Raw genomic sequence first — 22,463 nt, 5'->3', positions numbered from 1 at the left:
AAAGATACCAGTCTGTTTGGTAATCCTAGAGCACAGTTAATAGTATGATTTAGTTGATATTTTAGTGATTATTTGATTATTTGTGCGACACTAAACATTCACTTTCAATTACTGTGGAACAGTTTGTTTTTGTGGCATGACATGCCGGGAGAACTTGTTGGGGGAAAATTCGAACCAGGAGATGTTTGGGGTGGTTTGAGGCATGGCACACGTTAAACATTTTTGGTGAATTTGACAGAACATTTTGAGATTCACCCATAAGGTCCCTGAATTGGATTTGGGGCATTGAAAACGTTTCTTCTACTTCCAGTGCATTTGTAAAAAAAAAAAAATAATAACTTGATAAAATATAAAAGAAAACCTTTTTCCCAACCAGGGCATGAACCATCATGCCAAAGTTCCACCATAATACAGTTAAGTCCGAAGATTAAGGAGGTAAAGGGAGCCAAAGGGGTGCTTTGTTCAGGGGGTTGGTGGGTAATGAATCCAGAGTGGTGATGGAGAGATTAAGGCCTATGGTGACTGTAGTGCAGAAGGGAGGGATAAGGGTCCTGTACGGGGGAGGGGCATATGGCTGGTTTGTCGTGAGATTGACAAAGTTCTTTTTCTCATGACTGAACCCGGAATATTCAAGGGTGGCCACATTTTCAAAGCGTTGACCCAAATTAGCATTAGCTTGTGAGAATGTTTTTGTTAAGGCTGCCCCTGACTCACATTTGGGAACCTTGAATGTGGTGAAAATGAGTGCCTATGTGGAAGGGTGCTTTGCTCTGGTAGGACATGATGCCCGTTCAAGCTGTAAACTAATATTGTAAAGGTAAAAGGCAGTACCGATTTGTCTGCAGAGAATTGTGGTGAGGTCACATTGTGTTACAGTTCTACAGAATTGAGCACAGGTACATCATTAATTGGTAAGGGAAGATTGTAAAAATTCCAAGACCTAAAAGAGAAAAGCCTTATGCAAAGTCATAAATTCTTCAGCTATTTGTATTATTCCTATTTAATAGCTCCTGGATGAAAACTTAACATGGAACAAAATGGACATTATAAGCATGAATTGCCTGGGTTATAACAGAGTTCACCACAATGCCCAAATAAATACACACACACACAGCCACTACGAACACACTCACACACAGACACACACACACACACACACACACACACATACACACACACACACACACACACACACACACACACACACATACTCATGCAAACATGCATTCGCACATATGTACATATGCTGACAACACACAGATCCATTCACACACATGCACATATGCCCACACGCATCCCCACATACACACATACAAACATGCACATATGTGCACACAAACACACAGACACACAATAAATATACAATTACCTGAGCAAATGAGCCACTAGATTCCACAAATACCACATTTATCAGTCTGAGCAAGTCATGGAACTCCTTATCTTGATAGTCGAACCGGTTCCCAAAAAGGACTGAACAAGTGACGTTGGCAACTGCTTTGCTTATGTGAAATGTTGGGTCAAAAGGCAACTCTGTGAAATGAAATAAAAAAATGTCAGTTACAAACAGAATCATTCATCCATCACCACAGATACAACATAATGCTCATGAGTTTGGCAGGAAATGCAAGTAACAGTTGGTATTTGGAAATAGTTTCTATTTTATATCAAGCCTAATTATGGGTATGGCCTTATAGCTGCGGTTTTACCACCACATTCTTGTGAAAGCCCCCGGACCCAGCAACCCCCGCTCTCCTTAAATGGTATAATGGGATATACCTTTACCGGGTCAAACCACAGCATTTTTGCCGCAATTTGTTTTTACCAGCAACATTTTTGACACGATTTTATTACCTGATACCAAGCTAATTCCCTCTTTATAATTAGCATTTCTGTGCCAAGTACCCCTGAGGTGACTCAGCCAGCTAAGAGGCAAAAAGGAGTGGAGAATGAAGACAGTGATGAAAGTATAGAGGATAGACTGCTGGACTTTCTGACCAAAGTGACATTGGATGTTGCAGAGATAAAAGCAGCAATCTTCAAATCAGAGGAAAAATATGAGGAACTGGCCAAGAGAGTTGATTCAGCAGAGACACATTTGACTAAGGTGGATGACAAGACTCAAAGACTGACTGATCAAGTGAGAGAACTGAAAACCCTTAATGAGAAAATTACTTTGAAGTTGTCTGAACATGAAAACTCAGAGAGAGGTAATGCAATTGAATTTTTACAAAAGACCTAACCAAAAATACTGAATTTAGACTCCAAGGTATCTCTGGAGATTGAGAGAGCTCATTGTTCCTTGCGACCTAAGCCATCCATAGGGGAGAATGCAAGGCACCTTATTGTATTGGTTTCCAGTGAGGGAACTTATCTTGAAAAGAGCCCAGGAATTGAAAGTCTTGGCATGGGATGGCAATAAAATAATGATATTTGTGGATCTGAGCAAACATGCCCTGGAAAGGAGGTGTTCCATTGACAAACCCAAGATGAAAGCTCGGGAAAGAATTTTGAAATACTATATGATCTAACTTGCCATATTTAGGGTTATAACTGATGGTTGTTTGCACTCCTTTTCTGAGCACAAATCTGCTGAAGCTTTTTTGACTGATCTAGATTCAAATCCCATGGAAAGCACATCTTCAGATACAGAGTTCATAAAAGTGACAAGGAAAAAAAGAAAGGTCTGAGCAGCTCTAAATGTAAATATGGATATTATGTGTTTGACTGTGGGGATTGAAGCTGGACTAAAACTATTTATTTGTTGTTTTTAATCTGTAATTATCCAATATTTACTTCAAAATGTACATATCAAATGGCCGCAGTCAAATTGCTGTTATTTTAATAACTTTGAATGGCATCATTTTAAGTTGGAAGTAAAAAATTATAAATCCTGTGGCCTAGAACTAAGGAAAGCACCTGTGAACGTGCTATGGAATCACTTCATCTCTGACTGTGTCCGGTAAATAGAAGACACGTGATGCGGTGCAGCGTACAGCTGTATAATGAGGCTTTGTTGTTTGATTTAATGCGGCAAGCAGTGAAAGGGGAAGAAGGAATGGACGAATAATGGCATGTGACGGCGGGGGACAGATCTGGAAATATTAGAACGTGAGTTGTGAGGTCCGTTCTCAATGTGCTGACTTATGCCCCAGGCCCCGTGCGGCACAAAGTGCGGCACGATAGAGGGCCTGGGGGGTTAGGCGCAGGGTGGGGGGAACCCAAACGGAGCGAACGATAAAGGGAGGGGCAGCCAGGCGGCGCCCCCACCCGCAGCGTAGCCTAGGCAACCCAAGCTCTTAGGGGAAAGGTGTGAGAAATAGCCACATGGGGGCAGGAGGAAGTAAGTCCTGCCCCCAGCTAGCAACAATGGGCCAAGTGGGTATAAATACCCCAGAGAAAGAAGGAGAGCTACATTCAGGTAAGGAGCTCACCTAATATGGGTAGGCTCCCAGGGCCTGATCAGGGGGAGAGAGGAACGTTTTTTAGTCTTGCCTCCATGGGCTTTTCAGGATTTCGTTTCCTTCATTTTTCTTCCCCTCTGCAGCGACACTAGGAGAAGACTTGTATCGGGAGCCGGAGCTGAGTGGAGAAGAGGACCACGAGTGGCAGCAGTCCAACGCCGGAGCCGCGTCGAGAAGGCTGACGTCGGGACCGGAGCCCAGCTGTGAATCCTTTTCGAGCGCGGGAAGTCATCGGGAGCTGCGGGTGTGTCAAGGAGCCGTGGGCAGGACTGAGAGGGCGAAATCGAACAACGGGAACAACGGGAGCAGCGGCGTGAAGATGTCGGGATTACCCCAGCGGAAGCAGCAACCAGCGGTAGCGACCGCGGAGGGGCGGAGTCACTACAACGAGGCGAGCTGCGTCGGAAGGAAGGAGGTCCAGTCAGTAAGGAAACAGGAAGCGAAGCAATAAGTGCTAGCAGCATTTGCTGAACTGCTGCTAGCATTAACCAGTGGCTCAACTGCTAGGTGCTTTGTCTGGGGATGCTTGGGGACCTGAGTTCTAATCCTGTGTCTGGAAACTCCTGCGCATTTAAAAAAAAAAAACAAGCCAGTGGCACAGTGGTTGAACATGTCTGCATAGGGAGCAGATTTATGCTACCTTTTTGAGCGGGCAGCGTAGGTGACCTGAGTTCTCATACCACGAGAGGTGGGTCCTCTCGATCTGGCCACTTAGTCACTTTGGGAAATATTTTTTCAAAAACACAAGATTGATGCAGAGTTACTACTCACAGCTTTAGAGTTACCACACAGGATCACTGTCGGCGAGGAAAAGCAACAGAGACAGGAAGAGCAACAGAGAGAGGAAGAAAAAGCTGAAAAGGAATATGGAGCACAATGGGTGCTGGAGCTGATGCAGAAGGAGGAGAAGGCAAGGGCAATGTCGCCTTTGTTACTGGAGGAGTCCAGCAGCAGCGATGATGAGGAAATAATACCACAAGGCCAGAAACGGGCGAGAGAAGTGGTAGAGGGACCGCAGGTACAGACGGAGGAGCCCAAGAAGAAACAAAAGAAAACCAACAAAAAAGGTAAAGAAAAAATTGATAATAACATTGAGGAAAAATTGTCAAAATGTTAAAAGAATGCATCACGGTTCAGGGTAAGTCACCCAGAGCTCAAGAGGGTAAAGAGAAAAAACGCAAAAACCGCAGGGCCGAGCAAACGGCAGTAACATCCGACGAGGAGGAGAGTAGCGAAGATGAGGAAAGAGAGCACTTGAAGGCCTGGGTGAGATGGAAGGGGGTAATATGCAAGGATAGGAAGGAGAAGACCAGGGCAGAAGGGGCTGGAGGCGGTCAGGGAGCTGATGGATCAGGCTCAACAGGCAGCGGGGTACCCATCCCACAGGGGGATGGACAAGGGGTGCTACCAGGCGCAACCCCGCAGGGGGTGAACACCAGCATACCGGTGGCATCGACCAGGCTCACAAACATAACAGTGCAAGAACCTGCCACAGTAAAGACGAAATATGGCAGGGCCACAGTTGGGAAGGACGCACAGGGGCGTTCAATGAAGGCCCAAGCATGGTACATTAACGAGAAAGTGAAGGAGAAGATATGGAGGAAGGAATTTACAGATATCTTTTCATTGCTAGATGTACAGAAGAGAGGTCAGAATGTAGCACTGGAGGATATAAAAGAAGATGAGAAAGGATTACTGAGGAGGGCACCGGTAGCTAGGATTTTCGATAATTAGACAGCGGCTTTCCAAATTATGTCCACCATTATCCTGCAGAAATACTCAGAAGATGGGTTGTCACTGGTAACTTACCAGCAGAGGGTGTTAAAAGATTACAAAGCATTTGGGGGGGATGCATGGAAAGAATATGACCATGAATTTAGAAAGGAAATGGATTGATTCCCAGACATAGGTTGGGACGAAGAGAATTTCAATCTGTACATATTTAATGTGCTTAAAGAAAAATGGGACGCCAGGGAGCTGAGCAGCTTGGGGGGTTATCAAAGAAGGCAATATTGGCAGAACGAGTCTAGAAACAATTATAGATACGGTAACAAAAGATACGAGAGCAGTTATGACAGATCAAGAGAGCTGTCATGTCTTCGGTACGTACCTCCGGCCATGTCCCGTCATCCAGCGCTCACTCTCCTCCACCTGTCCCCCAGGGCTCAAACAGGCAACCCGGTGTGGCTTGCGCGCTGGCGAAACAATCGCCGCACGCTATTCAGTCGCGCCTGCGGCCGTTTTTCCATTGGCAGTTGCCATGGAGATTAGGCAGCCACTCGAGCCCTCGTACCGTGTTGGCCCGGTCACGTGACTCGTCCATACGGTCATGTGCCCCGGGTTCACGGTCACGTGACTCCAATCATCGTCACGTGACCAGGAAGTGAACGTATTTAAACCGGGCAGTACCTGTACTCCACGCTTCACAGCTGATTTCCTTGGAGACCCTGACTGGCGGCGAACTTACTCGTATTTACTTACCCGGCTTCCTGAAACCTTGCTCTTGTTATTTGGACTTCCTGCGGATCACGTTTGGCTACGGCGACACCGGCTCCTCTGTTCAGCACGGCTCTTGACCTCGGACTGAATCACGGACTCCCTCTGGATCTTGCTCTTGGTTATTCCACGGACGGCTCTTCCTGGCTTCAGACCCATCTTTTCTGCTCAACGGACTTCTCTTGGATCTCCCAGATCCCCTCGCTGCACGGTGGGTCACGCCTCCCAAGTGGTGGTTGTAATCAGACTGTTGGGACCCTTTATTCCGGTACAAAATTCTTCAGGTGGAGACTGACGAATTACATCTGGTCCTATCCGGTCCCTTGCCTGAGTGAGTCCTGGAACCATCCTCCCTTTCAGGTTCAACGTCCTTCCTATCAAGTCCCCGGTAAGACCCTGATTGTTCTCTGTTTGATTACTCGTTGTGCCCTACTTGCTTGGATTGTAATCATTGCCTTCCCTTACAGCTACCTGGGGGTTCCTGGTACTTCAGTTCCGGCTTCGGATCTTCTCCACCTGTGGCCTCAAGGGTTGCACAGGGAGTGATAAGTGATTCTCCCTGTGCGGCACTTGGGGACGGAGGTCTCCTATATCTTCACGACTTCACGACTGTGAAGCCTAGTCGTGTGAGATATGGAGGGCGCTGCTGAAGACCCCCTGGCCGCTGTTATCCAAGCACTTACGGTACTACGGGCCGACATGGTGGCTGCTAATGCAGCAGTCCATCAGCGTCTCGACCTATTACAGAGTGCCCAGCATCCCCTGCCCGCAGATCCAGAGCTGGGTGACGCCACTCCAGCTTCTGTACCCTTTGCACACCCACTCCCGGCTCCCTCGGCTCCTGTTCCGGTGGTCTTGCCCTCTCCCTTTCCTTTGGCTGCCCCAGAAAAGTTCCATGGGGACCCGAGGAAGTTTATAACCTTCCTTAACCAGTGTAAATTGCACTTTCTGTGTCGACCCCTTGCTTTTCCTGACCCCACCACCAAGGCGGCATTCACTCTATCTCACCTAGCCGGCACGGCTGCTGCTTGGGCAAACCCGCTGTTAGAAAACAATCATCCTGCCCTCTATGATTTCGACCAGTTAATAACAGAAATGTCCAGGGTGTTTGACACCAGATACAAAGCGCAATCCCATGATCTAGAATTACTGGATTTATCGCAGGGTAAGAGCTCCCTCATTGAGTACATCACACGATTCAATCAACTAGCAGCTGAGACCTCATGGCCCGAAAGCAAAAAATCGGTAGTATTCTACAGAGGGCTAAGCAACCCTATGAAGGACGCTCTGGCCATGGTCCCGTCCCTACCAGTTCAGTTCCCGGCTCTGGTGGATTTGGCACTCCAAGTGGACGCACGGCGCTCTGAACGCAGGGCTGAGGCCGGATTCTCCCAGTCTGCCGGCTCTGCCGTCTCATCGTCTTACTCTGAACCCACCAGTGAGCCTATGCAAATAGGGGGTGTTAGGAGTCCTTTCACCTCAAGGGAAAGGGAGCGCAGAAGGGCCGAGAACGCCTGCTTTTACTGTGGTTTGGGGGGGCATTTAGTCAAGGAGTGTCCTCGAAAACCCAAAACTAAGAAACCGGATTTTCGTCCAGCTCGATCCTAGATACGGGGGTAGGATCGAGTTCTCCATGCCCTTCCCCGAGTCACACTCCGTCGTTTGGTCGAATCAGGCCCATCCAGGTAGAAGCTACCATACAACCTGCCCCTGGTATCACTCATCCCGTACAGATCACCATAGATTCCGGGGCCTCCGGGAACTATATCGATATCACCCTAGCCCAGACACTGAATCTCCCTTTGATCAACAAACACCGACCCGAACCGGTTCAAGCAGTCGACGGGACTGAGCTTGTTTCTGGTCCCATCAAGCAACAGACAGCTCCCCTCGTCCTGACCATCCAATCGACCCATAGAGAAACCCTCCACTTCGATCTGATATCCATGCCCCAGTTCGGTATCATCATAGGCATACCATGGTTACGAGAGCACAACCCGCATATCGATTGGGGAACAGGTCAGATATATTTCGAATCCGAGCTCTGCCAGAACTTCTGTCTACCTGCAGACACAGAGACTGACACCCCAGCAGTGGCTCTTGGTGCGGTTGCCCAACTATCAATACTGGGCGATGTTATTCCCCCTGCCTCACACATAGTGGGTTTAGTCACCAATCACATTCCTGTGGTTTATTGGGATTACAGCATGCTATTTGATCAGGGCTCCTCCGAAGTACTCCCTCCTCACCGCCCATATGATTGCCCGATTGACTTGGTTCCCGGGACTGTAGTACCCTCGGGCCGCATCTATTCTTTATCTATGTCGGAGGATCTGACTCTTAAAGAGTACATCGATAAAGCGCTGCACCTGGGTCACATACGACCGTCTAGATCTTCTGCAGCTAGCCCCATATTTTTCGTGCCCAAAAAAGAGGGCGACCTTCACCCCTGTGTGGATTACCGTCGGCTCAATGCCATCACTATTAAGAACCGGTACCCGATTCCACTCATCTCTCCTCTTCTAGACCGATTAACCCATGCCTCCATGTATACCAAGTTGGATTTGCGGGGGGCCTATAATCTCGTCCGCATCCGAAAGGGAGACGAGTGGAAGACCGCCTTCTGTACGCGGTATGGCCTTTACGAGTATACAGTCATGCCCTTCGGCCTATGCAACGCCCCGGCCACCTTTCAACATTTCATGAATGACATCTTCTCGGACATCCTGGACATTTTTGTGGTGGTGTATCTTGATGACATACTCATTTATTCTCACACATTGAAGGAACATGTCCAACATGTACGAGAAGTGTTGTCCCGGCTGCTACACCACTCGTTGTTTGTGAAACCCGAAAAATGCTTGTTCCATGTAACTAACGTGGAGTTTTTGGGGTTCAATATTACACCTGGTAGTCTAGCCATGAATCATGCCAAAGTACGGGCGGTCCTCGAATGGCCAACACCAAAAACCCTGAAATCCTTGCAATCCTTCCTGGGTTTCGCCAATTTCTATCGGCGTTTTATTTCTGGGTTTTCTTCTCTTGTGTCTCCTCTCACTTCCCTTACCAGTCCTCTTGTCCCGTTCGAATGGGAGGTGATGCACCAGCAGGCCTTTGACGCGTTGAAGAACGCCTTCACCACTGCCCCTGTGCTCCAGCACCCCGACCCTGACCAGCCGTACGTAGTTGAGGCTGACGCCTCTTCCTTCGCATTGGGGGCTATCCTGTCACAAGCCTGTCCCAATACGGGTCGGCTTCATCCTGTAGCCTTTCATTCACGTAAGTTTAACCCTGCAGAAACCCATTATACCGTAACAGAAAAAGAGCTACTGGCGGTGATGGACGCCTTTCGTACCTGGCGTCATCACTTGTTGGGGGCCAAACATAAGGTCACGGTATACACCGACCACAGAAACTTGCAAGACCTGGCAGCCCTGAAATGCGTAAACAGCAGACAGGTCAGATGGCACCTGTTCTTCGCCGCTTTTGACTTTCAGATTAAACATCGCTCTGGTTCTGAGCATAGTAAGGCAGACGCTTTGTCTCGCTCCCCTGGGGGGCTTTCGTTACCTGTATATCCCGACACGCTCTTGCCCCGGGGGCATGTTATTTGTACTTGTACTCCTCCTCTACCTCTACTCGAGGAGATCCGCTCTTGGGTAAAAAAACACCCCGATCATTTGTCAGAATGGGATCCCTCCTTTCATAACGGTCTACCGTATGTACAGGACCGTCTAGTCCTCCCTACCACTGACACCAGAAACCTAGCCCTGGAGTGGTCACATGATGCCCCGGTCAATGGTCACCCAGGCCAGGCCCGCACCTTGGATCTCTTAAAACGCTGGTGTTGGTGGCCCTCCATGAGACGGGACGTGGGCTGTTACGTCGCCTCGTGCTCAGTCTGTGCTCAGGGCAAACATCGTAGGGGTCGTCCGTTGGGACTATTACGCCCATTACCCGTGCCGCCAAAGCCCTGGCACACCCTGAGCATGGACTTCGTGACTGATTTACCCAGGATTCAGGGGTATGACACCGTGTGGGTAGTGGTCGATGTCTTCACCAAAATGGCTCGTTTTGTTCCTTGTCATGGTATCCCTTCTGCCCCTGTCTTGGCCAAACTTTTCTTTGATTCCGTTTTCTGCCTGTACGGCCTTCCTTCTGTCCTGGTGTCCGATCGTGGTTCTCAGTTTACTTCCCGTTTCTGGCGTGCCCTGACCGCTCTGCTAGGTATCGATGCACGGTTCTCCTCCGCTTACCACCCGGAAACCGATGGTCAGACGGAAAGAACAAACCAGTCCATGGAGCAGTATCTGCGTTGTTTGATGCTGCAGCACCAGACAACCTGGTTACAGAACATCCGTTATGCTGAGTTTGCCTACAACAACGCTACACACTCTTCCACTGGCTTCTCTCCGTTCTATGCCATGTATGGTCAGCATCCCCGATTCCTCCCTGTCCCTGACATTTCACCCTCCGAGAACCCTGCCGCCGCAGCCTGCATTCGGGATATGACGTCCCTCCATGCCCAGGTCCTCGTTCATCTGCAGGAGGCGCAGGCTTCCATGAAGGCCTCCTCGGACGCTAGGCGTACCATGGCACCCTTGTATCCCGTTGGTTCTCGGGTTTGGTTGTCCTCCCGTCATCTCCACTTAAAGGGTTGTCGCAAGCTGTTGCCCCGTTTCGTGGGTCCTTATGTCGTTTCCCGGGTCATCAACCCGGTGGCCTATCGCCTGGTTCTCCCTTCCTCTTGGCGGGTTCATCCTGTGTTCCATACCTCCCTCCTCAAGCCCTGTCCCTCCTCAACCCGTCTTCGCCCCTCTCCTGCCCCTGTTTCCCTGGGGGTGCCTGATGTTTTCGAGGTCTCAAACATTCTAGGGTCCCGTTTTCTTAGAGGTCGCCTGCAATACCTGGTCGATTGGTTGGGTTATGGTCCGGAGGAACGTTCCTGGGTCTCTGCCTCGGATGTCCAGCCCCCCGGCTGGTTGCTCAGTTTCACCGGGAGCATCCTTCGTGCCCACGGGGTCGTGGGCCTTTGGGGGGGGGCTCTGTCATGTCTTCGGTACGTACCTCCGGCCATGTCCCGTCATCCAGCGCTCACTCTCCTCCACCTGTCCCCCAGGGCTCAAACAGGCAACCCGGTGTGGCTCGCGCGCTGGCGAAACAATCGCCGCACGCTATTCAGTCGCGCCTGCGGCCGTTTTTCCATTGGCAGTTGCCATGGAGATTAGGCAGCCGCTCGAGCCCTCGTACCGTGTTGGCCCGGTCACGTGACTCGTCCATACGGTCATGTGCCCCGGGTTCACGGTCACGTGACTCCAATCATCGTCACGTGACCAGGAAGTGAACGTATTTAAACCGGGCAGTACCTGTACTCCACGCTTCACAGCTGATTTCCTTGGAGACCCTGACTGGCGGCGAACTTACTCGTATTTACTTACCCGGCTTCCTGAAACCTTGCTCTTGTTATTTGGACTTCCTGCGGATCACGTTTGGCTACGGCGACACCGGCTCCTCTGTTCAGCACGGCTCTTGACCTCGGACTGAATCACGGACTCCCTCTGGATCTTGCTCTTGGTTATTCCACGGACGGCTCTTCCTGGCTTCAGACCCATCTTTTCTGCTCAACGGACTTCTCTTGGATCTCCCAGATCCCCTTGCTGCACGGTGGGTCACGCCTCCCAAGTGGTGGTTGTAATCAGACTGTTGGGACCCTTTATTCCGGTAAAAAATTCTTCAGGTGGAGACTGACGAATTACATCTGGTCCTATCCGGTCCCTTGCCTGAGTGAGTCCTGGAACCATCCTCCCTTTCAGGTTCAACGTCCTTCCTATCAAGTCCCCGGTAAGACCCTGATTGTTCTCTGTTTGATTACTCGTTGTGCCCTACTTGCTTGGATTGTAATCATTGCCTTCCCTTACAGCTACCTGGGGGTTCCTGGTACTTCAGTTCCGGCTTCGGATCTTCTCCACCTGTGGCCTCAAGGGTTGCACAGGGAGTGATAAGTGATTCTCCCTGTGCGGCACTTGGGGACGGAGGTCTCCTATATCTTCACGACTCTCAACGCACAACAAGAGCAGAGTTTTCGGAGCAGGCAATACAATACACAGAGAAGTTGTCAGAACAATATATTGCCAACAGCACAAGAGGGTAGGAGAAGTACCAATGGGCCAAGTAAGACAGAGGCGGCACAATGTAGAAACTTTGAAAACGGGGTACCATGCAGCTGGGGCAAGAAATGCAAATTCAGCCACAGATGCGAAAATTGTAGGGGTGAACACAGCACAGCAAAATGTACCAGAACAACATCTAACACACAAAGGGTTCTGGAGAAACGGAGTTGAGAAAAACATGGGGAAAGGGGCCACGCCAGTCAAAGTTGAGAGAATGGAAAAGTGGCTACAGGCGTTCCCAGACAAAGAAATCGCAAAGACAATCAGAGGAGGCTTCCAGGAGGGCTTCAAAATAACTTTTGAGGGTCACGGCATATCACAAGACGCAGCATCAGTGACATATGCTGATTTTCAGGATGCAGTACAGGTGGTCAGGAAGGCAGGGAAAGGGGCATTGATGGCAAAGGTAGATATAAAATCAGCTTTTCGCTTATTACCAGTCAACTGGGAATCTCAAAGGTGGCTGCGCATGCACTGGGAGGGTGAATATTATGTTGATAAATGCCTGCCAATGGGTTGCGCTATCTCATGTGCATATTTTGAGAAAGTGAGTTCGTTCTTACAATGGTCACACACAAAGGAGCTAGAGGAGGCACAAGTTGTCCACTACTTAGACGATTTTTTATTCGTGGGGCCGCAGGGTTCCGGGTTATGTGGGGCAACCTTAAATAAATTCATGTCATTAACGGAGGAGTGGGGTTTTCCGCTGGCAGAAGAAAAAACAATGGGACCTACTCAGAGAATACAATTTCTGGGTATAGAAATAGACTCACGAAAAGGAGTGTGCAGGATACCGGAGGAAAAAGCAGCAGACCTCTTGAGTACAATCAAAAGCCTAAGGGGAAAAAACAAGGCCAAGGTTAAGGAACTACAATCACTGGCAGGAAAACTAAACTTTGCTGGACGGGTTATACCACAAGGCAGGATATTTCACAGAAGGATCGAACAGCGAACAAGAGGGGCTAAAGAAGGTCACCACAGAGTCAGAATTGGCGGAGGTATCAAGAAAGATTTGGAAGTGTGTATTCCTGAAAGCATTTAACGGAGTGGTAATCTGGCGCTCACCACTAAACGAAGAAAGCAATAGGGTACTATTTAAAGATGCAGCCGGGGGTTTTGGTTTTGGGGCGATATTGGGTATAAACTGGTGCGCAGAAGAGTGGCCAAATGCATGGCAGGAGGCATCTTGGACGAGTAATATCACATTATTGGAGCTGTTCCCTATCTGGGTAGCTCTATGTGCTTGGGAGGTAGAACTGAATAGCAAGGAACTGAATGTGTGGTCAGACAATATGGCGGTAGTACATGTGGTAAACATGTGGTAAACAATGGAAGCGCATCATGCCCGCTGGTATTGGAATTGATGAGGGCAATTACATTGGAGTGTCTGAATAATAATGTGGCACTAAAGGCGAGGCATATCGCCGGGGAAGCAAATGTGGTCGCTGACGCCTTGTCTCGTTTCCAGTGGGACAAATTTCGAGAGCTACGGCCGGACGCAAACAGGAAAAAAACGCCCACGCCGCTAAAGGCATGGGTCCCATTAGAATCAATGGAGAAAAAACGGTCAGCTACCAGGTTGACTCAGAAGAGAAGGTACAAGGCCAGGTGATAGAAAGATTGGCCAGGAACGGCATAACATACAAGACCGGTAAGCAATACAAGAAGAATGTAAATAATGTGTTATAAGAAACTGGTTTGCAAAATGTGTACATTCCTGGAGAAAGCATTTGCACAAGGGAAAAGAAAAAGCTGGGCGGCAGCTCATTTGGCCGCCGTTGCATACACAGCTAAGGTGGCAGGGGTGACAGACCCAACTTGCAGCCCTCGGATTAAATATGCAATGAAGGGCTGGGCAAGATTGGAAGGAAAGAAGCCGGATGGGAGGAGACCCCTTAATTTTTGCAAAATGATAAAACTCTTGCAGTTGTTGGAAGGCACGTGCAGCGATAGTTATGAGACAAAGCTGTTCAGGGCTGCATTTGTGCTAGCGTATTATGGGACGTTCAGGATTGGAGAACTAGTAGCACGCAACACGGTGGCAGGGGACGGCTTGGCAAGAGGAGACATCAGTGTGGGGTCCAAGGGCATGTCAATTCTACTTAGGAAATCAAAGACAGACCAAATGGGAAAAGGTAGAACAATAGAGCTGAATTGTATTAAGGATAGGGGGCACTGCCCCAGGTGCATTACACAAGAATGCATCGAGGTACGGCCTGACGTAGGGGGCCAACTACTAATCCATAGGGATGGCAGGGCTCTCAGCAGATATCAATTCCAGGCAGTGCTAAAGAAAACCATAGCCGCAACAGGATGGGATGCGGCGGAATTTGGGACCCATTCCTTTAGAATAGGGGCAGCCACATCAGCATGGGCAGGAGGTTTGGGAGAGAAAGGAGTGAAAAAAATAGGGGGGTGGAGGTCTCAATGCTTTAAAAGATATGTAAGAGAACATTTGATATGATTTCTTTCCTATCCACCCCACGCAGATACGAGCCCATACAAGTCGGCATGGATAGTCGGCCATTCATTCGTATCCCGGGCAGGCAGGTGGATCGAAGATTTCAGAGAGGGTCTACATTTTAAAAAGACAATAACTTCCTGGTGGGGCCTTCCTGGGATGCATTGGGAGGACATCCACGACCGGTTTTCGGATTTGATCGGTTTCAGGGATCCACCCGAGTACCTGGTAATCCATCTGGGCGGAAATTGTCTAGTCAAAACAAATAAAGGGGAACTGCTGCGCAACATGTGCGAGTTCTTAAGGGCGATAGCGCATTGCTGGTGGAAAACCAAAATTTTCATGTCGGAGATTATCACACGCAGAATTTGGTACGGCGCACAGGAGGCATGCAATCGAAGTTGCAAGGAAAAAGCTCAACAAAGCCATAGAAAAGTACTGCAAAAGCATGGGGCTCCAGTTTATAAAGCATGCTTTGTCTCAGAACAATCCAGACCTCTTCAACCAGGATGGGATACATTTATCCAACAAAGGGATGGGAATTTTTACGGATAACATTTTTAGAGCTTTAGCGGAACAAAGTTGTAAGTAGGGACGCTTTTTGGGGGGGACCTGAGCGGCCGAGGCTTCACCCACTCAGGTGTGGTGGCACGTGTCCAGGATCGGATGCCCCGGGTAAATAAGACCAGCCAAGAAGTGGGAGGGGCATCTACACGTCCGGGACATGATGGGCCCAAAAGCGAGTGGTGTCATTTATTACTTGTCATGATATTATTGGTACTATTGTTTTGTAGAAAATAAAATAAGCCAATGGCCATAATTTTTCCATCAACAAAAAACTCTGTCTGTTTATTACTGCATTTTTTGGGTTAGGGAATCTGAGCGAAGGGGAACCCACACTACTCAGCCTATGCAGCAATCGTTTTTTCTTGTCCCGCCTCTGGTGGTAGAGCGGATACATGTGTTGTCTCCTCCTTGGTTGACAGCGCGCTCCCGGTTCTTCCTTCAGTCATGCCGGCTCTCCTTCTTACTTTGCATGGTGTGTGGGTACATTGGATGTGGCTCTAATCCGGCGGTTAACTTGTGGGTGCTCCTCCTCCTCCTTGCAAGCCATCTCCTCACGTTTGTGCGGTCGGCCCAGCACACCTCAGGTTTGCCATTTTCCTTTTGCTGACACAGGCTTCACATGTCCTTTTTCAGCACCTGTCACCGGGCAACCTTAACTGCCCCCTACACTTTGGATGAGCCCCGCTTTCCTGGGACTAGTGGGTGCTACTTTGTACTGCTGATTATTCAATGGATGCAGGTTGCTGCCCTTATGTGTGTCCTCTATAATGTAAAGGAATAGACTGGATATGTGGGGATGGTAAAATAAGGAGTAGATTAAATTAAATAACACTGGACTGTTACAGTGCTTTTTGGAAGGAATGACATTTCAGTTTGTGAATTAATTGGTATGATGGAGCTCTGGCGGAAGTTGAATGCAGGAAAAGGGTTGGAGTTGTGTCGGATTTGAGACAGTATTTGCATGTAGTGGAGGGAAGCGCATACCATTGGTTTTGATTTGAAAATGTTAAGGAGGGAGTGAGGGACTGAATAAGACTGGAATACTGACTGACCCACATTATATGTACTGCAGCCAAGCATGGAGGTATACATCTGAGTCATGACGTCTAGGACGGATATGATATTTGGAGAAAGAGAGGATGGGACATCTCCCATGAGAAGAATGTGTGCTTTAATAGCGATAGTATTGTTCTAATGTTGATGTTTTCCTTTTGCAGGATATTGAGTGAGATGTTGGTACACTGTTATATTGAGGTGAAGGAGTATTTTATTTTAGGTGAGAGGGAGGTGGGATGGAAGAATGGCACCTCATGATACGTTATTTGCTACTAGAGACAAATGTGATCACGGGTGTTGTAATATAGATAACAAGGGTTACAGGGTGGGAGTTATGACGGTTAAAGGGAATAATATCTAAACTAGGTTGGCGTATATGATATATAGAGTTTAAATAGATTTATGTCAATTTTTTGTATTGTTGATGAAGTAATAGAATGCATGGGTTGTATTAAGAGTAGTACTGGTTAGATGTATTAGTTGTGCCATATATAAGTCGGAAGCAAAGTTCTCAATGGATGGTTGTTACATCAAACTGTGTAGATATATCTTTATTCTGAATAGGAAACGACTTCCTGCAAATGTATTTGGTAGGGGTGGTGGGAATTATTGTTATAAAGAACACTTATTGGAGAGGACAGTGGTTAGACTATTGGGTATATTGGGAAGGAATTGATAAGGGTGAAGGGAGGGGGATTTAAGGAAATAAAATAGGGTTAAGGTGGGGAAAATTCTGATGATAAGAAATTGTATTAAAATGGCCATAGATCTACTGGTAAGTATAGTTCGGAACAATGGGCCTCATCTCAAGTTTGGCGGTAGCCTTGCTGGTAAAACCGGAAGTCTGCCGCCAAACTTGCAGATTTTCCCAGCCCCTGGCAATGGGGAAATAAAGGGCAATTACAACCCCGGCGGACCCTGTCTTTCCCCATTGCAAGGGGCCGGAAACTTTTACTCCCCATTCCCATTGAGTCTCGTAGGGCTCAATGGGAATGGAGAGGCCGGTAGCACCGACACCATTCAGAATGGTGCCGGTGCTACCCGCAGTGTCTGCTTGTGGGTTCCAGTACGCCAGCTAGGACAGGCGTGGCGGGCGGGAAGGCACGCGCGAGCAGAACTCATAGTTTACCGGTCCGGTACCATTGTTACCGGACCAGTAAACTTGTAATGAGGCCCACTTATTGTGTTGGTTGTACATAAGTGTGCTCACTCAAGGTCTGATGGATATCAGACTCCGCAAGTTATGGCTTATGGGTTTGGATTGTTGACTGTTTGTCTGTTTGTGTGAAGGTATTGTGTTTTTTTAAATGTTTCTTTTTCTTTTTTTTTCTCTTCCTTACTATAATGATGATTGGTTTAGTGAAACTGGAAATGTGTATATATTCAGGTTATTGCTATTAGTATACCAGCCTGCAAGACTGGGGTACTACTAGCATTGTTTTTCTGTTCCGAAAGACTGTAGCGTTTTGGAACAGAAAAAAATGAAAAAAAAAAAACGGCCGCCGGGAAAAGGGAAAACGGAGTCCGTTTTCCCTTTCTATGGTGGCCATTAAAAGTGTATTGAAAAACAAATAAAATGGCCATCATGGAAAGGGAGAAGGGACTACAAATAGTCCCTTCTACCTTCCCATGGCGACTATTGAAAGAAATAGAAAAAAGTAAACAACAAAAATGGCCCCCATGGCAGTAGGGTAGGGACTGCATTTAGCCCCTTCTTCCTTTCCATGATGGCCTGTCACGGATTTGGAGCAGACGCGCTGGAGACAGAAGTGTTCCCAGCGCGTCCTCTCCCGAAAAAGACCAAAAAGAAGGTAAGTGAGCTTGGGAGGGCAGGAAAGGGATTGTTTGGATTGGGCGTTTAGGGGCAGGAGGGAGGGGTAGGGAAAACACTTACCTGGCTCCACGGCAGGGGAGGGTGGCAGCCTCCAGCCATGTGGTGGCTCGGAGCGGGATTACCCCGTTCCGAGCCTCCTCATTGGCTGAGGGGCTGCCCCCCACCACCAGGGACGAAGGAAAAGAATGTCAGGAGAGGGATTCCCGGTCAGGTAAAGCCCCAGCGAGGGCCAATCCGACTGCATGTTACAATCTGATTGTCCCTCGCCAGGTACTAATAGACTACCCTCTACTGCACTATACCAATCAGGAGTTTCAGGACTACACAAAAGAATGAGGTTGAAGGTGACTTGCAATTCCCTTTTGACATATGATATAAGGTGTTTTACCTTATACTACTATGGCAAACCATTGTTCGCTTTAATACTTGTTGTTCTTAATTCTCAAATGCAAAGGATCCTTAGTGGTTTATACATATAATCCGTGACAAACTTGATTAGTGGGAGGGAAAACACTCACATGCAGCTTATAATGTGTCACTGAAAACTATTTTTAAAAAGTTTAATACAGTGCATTAACCCACTACTATTAATAGTGTCTTGTCCATTATTGGCTGCACAGTGACAAAAAGATATTTTAGAAGAAAGTAATCTGTAAAGCTAGCCACAGCTTTGACTTAGTGCTTCATGGACACCGCAATTCTGCCTTGTGCTGGCTCAGGCAGCAGGCATTGTGACATAGCAACTCAACTGTAATAAGATATTACAATTGTGTAGTGAGGTAATGTTCTCATTACAGAAGGGTAGTGATGAAACTACCATGTTGTAATAGTTAAATTATCTACTCAAGTTCTTTTGAGAATATATCAACCTCAAAGTACAATAACAGAGGCAATAGGTGCATCTTGGAGTAGGGAAGTAGAGGATGCTCCATATAGTATACCTCACTAGTAGACTTAAATGATCCAGCGCATCTGAACTATGAGTACGGTTAAACTTGAAGGCAAAGGCCAATAATAGTTAAAATGTGGTACTCGTTATAGGCAGGGCCTCATTACGATCTCAGCGGTAGCCATGCCGCTATTGGCGGCATGGCTTCCGCTGAAATCGCGTCCGGGTTCCCAGAATGAGGAGTTACCGGGCCATTCCGAGTTCGGAGGGCCCGGTAATTCCTCCTTCTAGGAACCCGGGCCCGGACCTTCCCCATTCCCATTTCAGCCCCATAGGGCTGAATGGGAATGGGAGAGGGAGCAAACAACGGGCGGATTATGAGCGGCCCGTTTGCTCCGTCCTCCCCGCGCGGGACCCGCTCTGCACGTCTGGTGAAACCGGATGTGCAGACCGGGTTCCTCAAGGGGACCTCGTAATCAGGCGGCACGGGGTTGACGGCACCGGCACCTTTACTGGCGCCGTTAACCCCATACCGCCTGGGTTATAATGAGGCCCAGAGTATTCTTAGAACACTAATACATGTATATCTGATGCACAGTCGGTTTACTTCTGCTAACATGGAGATTATAATGACTTTATAGACATCTCAGTTTTAAAGATTTGTTTTATGGAGAAATGTCCCCATATCTAACACTGCACAACCATCACAACAACATTTAGGGACAAAAAAAGCAGTTTTTAATCTGAATGTTCTGTTTAATTTAAAATAATAAATCAAAATTAAAGGTGGTGCCCTAACTTTACCTGCTGGGGAAGTCACCCACAATACTCCACAAACATACAGGCATCTTACCTACAGAAAAGAAGACCTTTCCTAGACAAAAACTTCAGATACAAAAGAAAGTGCCTTGCTTTCATTTTGTTGGGTGATGTATGCATGCCTTCAATAATAAACTTATTTCAGGAAATGTGGTAGAATTTTTTTCTATCCATTTCTTCCATTTGTTGCTGAAAGATTTTTTTTTTAAGTTCCTTGTTAATATTGCACGTTAACACTGCTGCATCAAAGTAGGTCTAAGGCGCACCTGTAAGCAAACAACCTGGCTTATTATTTTTAACACAGCAAATTAATGTTCAAAATAAAAAAGCACCATTGCTTCGTTAAATCCCAGGAGTTAGAGCTATTTATTTTAATACTATTGATGTTTTTTTAACCATAATTTCATCCCGTCTACTCTTTGTAAATATTATATTATTAGTTTACAATAATTATCAGTCACTGGCCCTCATTACGACCCCGGCGCTAATGGTTTAATGGCGCCGTAAAAGGCGGTGGCGCCGTTAAACCATTAGCGCCTGATTACAAGGTCCCTTTGCGGGACCCATACTTAACGGCTGGTGTAGACCAGCCGTTAAAGTGTGTGCCGCAAAGGGACATTGGCGATAATTACGGCAACCGCTATTAGCGGTGCCGTAATTATCGCCTTCCCCATTCCCATTATGCCCTATGGGGCAAAATGGGAATGGGGAAGGGCAAATAGTGAATGGGGAAGTACCGCCCCGCCAACCTTGTGATGGGGCGGTAATTCCGCCATCTACCATGGCAGAGACCGGCATGGACCATGGTGCTAATAGCACCATGGTCCAACGCCAGGGTGGTAATGAGGGCCACTGTACTTTGGGGGTCATTATAAGTCCGGCGGTAGGGGGTTAATGGGGCCGGTAGAGCTGCGGGCCCTGTTAACCCCCTACCGCGGGATTACGAGGTCTCCTCGCGGGACCTGCTAAGGAAGCCTGGTTTTACCAGGCGTCCTTAGAGGGTCCCGCGAGCAGACCAGCATGCTAACAACGTGCCGGTTATTAACGGGCCCATCGTTAGCACGCTCCCCATTCCCATTGAGGCCTATGGGGGCTCAAATGGGAATGGGGATGGGTTCCTAGAATGGGGAAATACCAGAATGGCCCGGTATTTACCCATTTCAGGAACCCGGACCCGGTACCCGGTACCCGGAATGGGGGTAGCCATGCCGCAAATAGCGGCATGGCTACTTCCATTCTTGTAATGACCTCCATTGACTTGCAAATACCAAACCAAATGTGTATCTGGCAAGACCTTTTGTATATTGAAGTTAATGTGTAGTTTTGAACCTGTATAAATGCACACCATACTGCATAGTAAGGGAATTACAATCGAATATTACAGTTAAAAACAAAGGAACATGTGCAAAAAGTGTACTCTCCTCTGTGCACCTAACTGGATCAAACAAATTCAGATCCTTGGGAACAAAAAATATGTACCTTTTAATGCAGAACTCATAGAATGGGTCAATTTGCTTTTTTTCCACTTTCTGCTATGAGTTTTTCTTTTTTTTTAATAATTTGTATTGCCTATGTTCACTTTAGATGTGTATGATAAAACCTTGAGATGATTGACGGTGATTTAAGCATTAACATTTTCGGATCATAGTAACTCTGAACTCCAATTGTGGAACTTATCAATACAATAAAGACTTTAAGGGAGGTATCATTGAGGATATCATACAAAACAAAGGGGAATGCTCAGTTAGTCAATCTGTTTATTCGAATAGATGCACCCATGAAACACACACAAAGCAATTCCACATACAATATAAAAAAGAACCAATTCATCACTATTATAAAAACCACAATATCCATGCTTCAAATTCACCCCAGTAATCAATGCATTATAAAAACAATTTTGTTTATAGAAAATGTGGTCCATGTCCAGTAGCATAAACACATCATCACAATTAGGATCATATCCCCTTTCTCTGATACATAACTCTTTCCAGAAAGGACAAAAATGCCCAAGATGTCAATACAGAATCCGCTGCCAAAAGAAATAATAAAGCTGGCCGGTGGGAGTGAGTATTAGTTGACCTCAAGATCGGTAAAATAGTAGACCTTCTAATGACATTATACACTGGACAAAATAATATAAGGTGCTTCAGATCCTCTCTATCCGCCCTACAGGCTGGACAACTTGATATATCAGGATACATGGATCACTTTCCCCTCAGCTGTAAACAGTAAAATCTGACGAACCTGATCAGCCAACGCTCTCCCCTTTTGGAGCTCAGGTATGGCTGAATCTTTTTCACCCTACTTACCACAGTGTGATTTCTGTCTTGATTGATATCAAGTTCCAAGAAGTCCCTTTTGTCCTTCTGTGCCCTACTCAAAATGTGCTTGTAAGAGCACAATTGCCCAGAGGTCAGCAAACTAACTGGGGGAGAACAAACCCACATGTTACTTCTGGACAGGGACTCATCAATGGATGCTGACCAGGGGATTTTATGTCTTATTTGTCATATCCATGTGAGTCCTGATAATAAAATGACATAAGGTGGCACGGTCATTGGTCCTCAGGTGAAGCCAAAAGTTAATTGGACTCAATGCCCATTGATCCACCCAGAAGTCCATTCTCAGTTCCCTATGGACTAAGACAAAAGCAGCAGATCCCAGCAGCCCCAATAGACTTCTGAAAAACTTGTTTTCCTTGACCTAT

General features: G+C 47.4%; 1 protein-coding gene across 2 annotated transcripts in view; it reads right to left on the bottom strand.

Annotated features, from left to right (window-relative positions):
- LOC138520916 (cytochrome P450 2A6-like) overlaps positions 1-22,463 on the bottom strand; it is a 368,045-nt gene that overhangs the window by 282,925 nt on the left and 62,657 nt on the right. For both annotated transcript variants that reach the window (XM_069633343.1, XM_069633344.1), the window contains exon 4: positions 1,370-1,530. In XM_069633343.1, coding sequence (XP_069489444.1) covers positions 1,370-1,530 — 161 coding nt within the window. The remainder of the gene's footprint in view (positions 1-1,369; positions 1,531-22,463) is intronic.

Source organism: Ambystoma mexicanum, chromosome 13 (genome assembly GCF_040938575.1).
Source record: "Ambystoma mexicanum isolate Mex_15411 chromosome 13, UKY_AmexF1_1, whole genome shotgun sequence".
In the NCBI taxonomy this organism is placed as follows: Eukaryota; Metazoa; Chordata; class Amphibia; order Caudata; family Ambystomatidae; genus Ambystoma; species Ambystoma mexicanum.
Note: the sequence above shows the minus strand (reverse complement) of the source record. Positions and strands in the feature narration are given on the sequence as shown.